The sequence below is a fragment of the Cornus florida genome, unplaced genomic scaffold (genome assembly GCF_030987335.1).
Source record: "Cornus florida cultivar Cherokee Brave unplaced genomic scaffold, ASM3098733v1 CherokeeBrave_3.0.0_Hap2_Chr04, whole genome shotgun sequence".
NCBI classification, from domain to species: Eukaryota; Viridiplantae; Streptophyta; class Magnoliopsida; order Cornales; family Cornaceae; genus Cornus; species Cornus florida.
In genome coordinates, this window is record NW_026775574.1 from 5,772,836 (window position 1) to 5,776,045 (window position 3,210).

Below are 3,210 nucleotides of genomic sequence, written 5' to 3' on the forward strand. Positions count from 1 at the left end.
TTTACATAATTTGTACGATTGAAAATTTTCAATTTATATTGAAACACAAAGTACACTATACTGAGGAGAATAAAATGAAAGAATTACATATTTTGAGGTCATTCGTCTGTTGTGTCCTCAAAATGTTACAAAGAAAGAATTGATGATGGGCTGTACATTTATATAGGCTTAATTGTTGAACTGCATAACCTTTGGTGCAAACCTCAACAATCTGTCCAATGCATGAGTGGAGAACTTCCTTGCAAACAAGAAGCACACATTGGTTGTATTCCCATTGTACTCACATCTGCTGTCACTCCTCATCTTCTCCAAGAACTCTATGGTCACATGGTTTCTCAAAAAACTAGCCGGGTGGGGCCCGCCTCTCGACCAGTCGACCCGAGTCAAAGTCCGGTTCGAATTCCTCTCCCCAAACCTCATGCTCACAAACGTTGGCAAGTAGTGTTCATCAGCATAACACGAACCCTTGCAGTGCTTCTGAAACAATGGGAAATACTTCTTGTCAGAGATGACCTCTATGGCAAGGTCTCGATCCATCTCGAACCATTGTGATCCTTTCCTCCATTGTTCGATTCTGATGGTAGGACTCATTTGATGTCTATATCGCCCACGACCAACTGGCCCCTCTAGGTCATAGGCCTCTACGAAATTTTTGGTGGAGTTGATGAGGTGAGAGTAAACGGTAGAGAAATTGAAGAGAGGAATGCATGATTCCGAGAGTAGAACGAATCGTTGGTTTGAGATGTCGAGAAGAGCATTGCCTAGTAGGCGACGCTCTGCTTCTATCATGTTCACCTTTCCCCATTCGACTCCCTGCATCATATAGTAAAATTGTATAAGATATGGTTCATCAACTAATCAAATGTGACATAAATGTGACCCTATATATGTGTATATGTGTATGTATCTACGTCATATTGTCGTGAGAAACTTCAACTTTGGTTTTATGGTTGTTACATGCAGCAGTGTTATGAGAGCAACTTGTTCATGTTGACTTTTCTTTGTTTGTTGAAATGTTGTTTCAATTGTATAGATTCTCCACCATTTAAAAACTCTAAGACGTGTATGGAATTTTTGCAAATTATGAGAATTCAGAAAGGAAGAAGAATCTTCCCCATAACGGCCTCCACCAACTGCAATTCTATGACCGACTTACAAGGTTTAGCAAAGCAAATAGTTGCTTTCATATTTTAATTTGTCACATCAATCCGAAGTCCAAATTTCTTTATAATATGAAAGATAAATATATGTTTTATATAAGAGCTTGTAATTTTACATCAATCATTGGAATCACCTAACAAATTGTCAAGTAAATCTGTGGTCAGGTGAATTCAATAATAGGCTTACGTTGGCATTTCAGCCTTCTCCTTTCAGGACTCTTCGTGCGGACAGAAAAAAATTAAGGTAGCAAAAGAGCCAATGGCCAACTAACAATCAAACAATCAAAGAAATTTTATTATATTATATCCCTTCTAAGATCATTCTATTTTGACAATGAAGCAATGTACTGATTCTTTACTTCGTTGGGGGTCACAAAGATAAGGTTTTGTACCTTCAAGTTGGGGGTATAGTCCATTTTGCTTTTAATGTACTTAATATGCGTGCCCTAATTTTTGGTCACACACAAGCCAACCAATTTAATGCTATTCCGGAATGGGAATTGCATTGATTTGGGAGAACATGGATCCAAGTACACCTATATTGCCTTGACAATAACAGCTAGTTGATTGCTATTCAATATATTCTTTCCCCAATTTCACTTCATTCACTAATTTAATTAATTGGTTAAAATAAGAATCAAAGTCTAATTTAAAACGCAATAACTTTTTTAATAAACGTAAGTGGTTAATTAATTCTCTCCTACGACTAATGTTTGTTTTGACAGAAAATATTCATTCAAGAAACTAGTCATAATATGGAATTGATGAAGATGTCGAGAAACTATATGTTAAATGACTGACCTTACTGGGAATTCTCCGACCTTGGAATACTGAATTTCGAGGCTCTGATCCGTTGAAAGACGGATCAGAGTGGACGTAGATCGAGTAGAGCCCTTCATGTCCTTTGAAGAACTTCTCCCACAACGGGGCTAGCAACACCGGTCCTCGAGTCAAGAACATGAAGGCAACCTTTGGAACTCTCTTGAATGGAAATTCTTGAATCCTCGGAGTCATTGAGGCTCTCCATAGCAATTCACCATCCTCCATGTCGTGCATGACGCGAGGCGGCTTTACATAATCTCCCAGTCCAATATGAGTGCTACTATTGTTGGAATCTCCGGTGGTTGGCGGGATTGATGGCGGTGCTGGTGGCGCTGGCTGCATTGGCGGTGGCGGCAGCAGTGGCGGTGATTGTGAAGTGGAGAGGGATAATTGAGTAACGCGGAGATTGAATGAGAAGTTTTGGAGATGGAAACTGAGTATGATACCAAAGGTGAGACCGAAAGCAAAGATGATGACATATGAAAGGAGATTAGCAAACTGGAATGGTGCATTGAAGAGCTTCATAGCTGAGGCCAATACTGGAATTTGTTGATTTTGAGTCTTCATTGTTCTTGACGGAGAAAGCAAGCAGAGAGAGAGAAAAAAAGGAAGTATATGCCGAATTTAAAATTGAAATTCGATGTTTCCTTCTCAAAACCACAGAAAAGGGTATCTCTGTATCAACTTCTATATATATCTCTGTATCAACTTGTATAGAATATGATATAGATATGAATATGTATGTCGTTGGAAAGGGGAATCAAGAGGAAGGAATTGAACAGAGAGAAAAGATGGAGGATGCGCCAAATTTGATGGAGAGGGCCTGCAGCCTTTGTAATATGTAAGGGTTGGAGTAGGACTCTTAATTTGAAGTTTCAACTTGTATTCAAATACTGGTTTAATTTGTATAAAAATATGTTGTCGTATGTGATGTGTGACTAGGAAAGTGCAAAGTTTGTAATTAATTAATAAACGTAAACACCATTTTATGAATAAGCACTCGTATGATTGGTATCAAATGGGGTCTCTAATAGTCTTAATTTTGGGTGTTACTTATTCTGGTATTTATTAAAACACGTATATGGCGGAACCAAAGTCTTGACTAGGCAAGTCTACCTTCAATTACGGTGGATGGTCCAAACACGCCCCTCTGGCAGCTAGGAAACTCGCAGCGAACGAAAGGTCAAAATATCTTTGTCCAAACACGCCCAATCCGTGCTTGCCCTGT

At 38.9% G+C, this 3,210-nt stretch overlaps 1 protein-coding gene across 1 annotated transcript; it reads right to left on the reverse strand.

Moving 5' to 3' along the window:
- On the reverse strand, positions 1-2,911 carry LOC132302593 (glycosyltransferase BC10-like). Its single transcript, XM_059799500.1, has 2 exons — positions 1,962-2,911; positions 1-813 (listed from the first exon to the last, which is right to left on the reverse strand). The coding sequence occupies exons 1-2, from the start codon at positions 2,547-2,549 to the stop codon at positions 169-171; spliced, it is 1,233 nt and encodes a 410-aa protein (XP_059655483.1). The 5' UTR covers positions 2,550-2,911; the 3' UTR covers positions 1-168.
- Between the last annotated feature and the right edge of the window lie 299 nt (positions 2,912-3,210).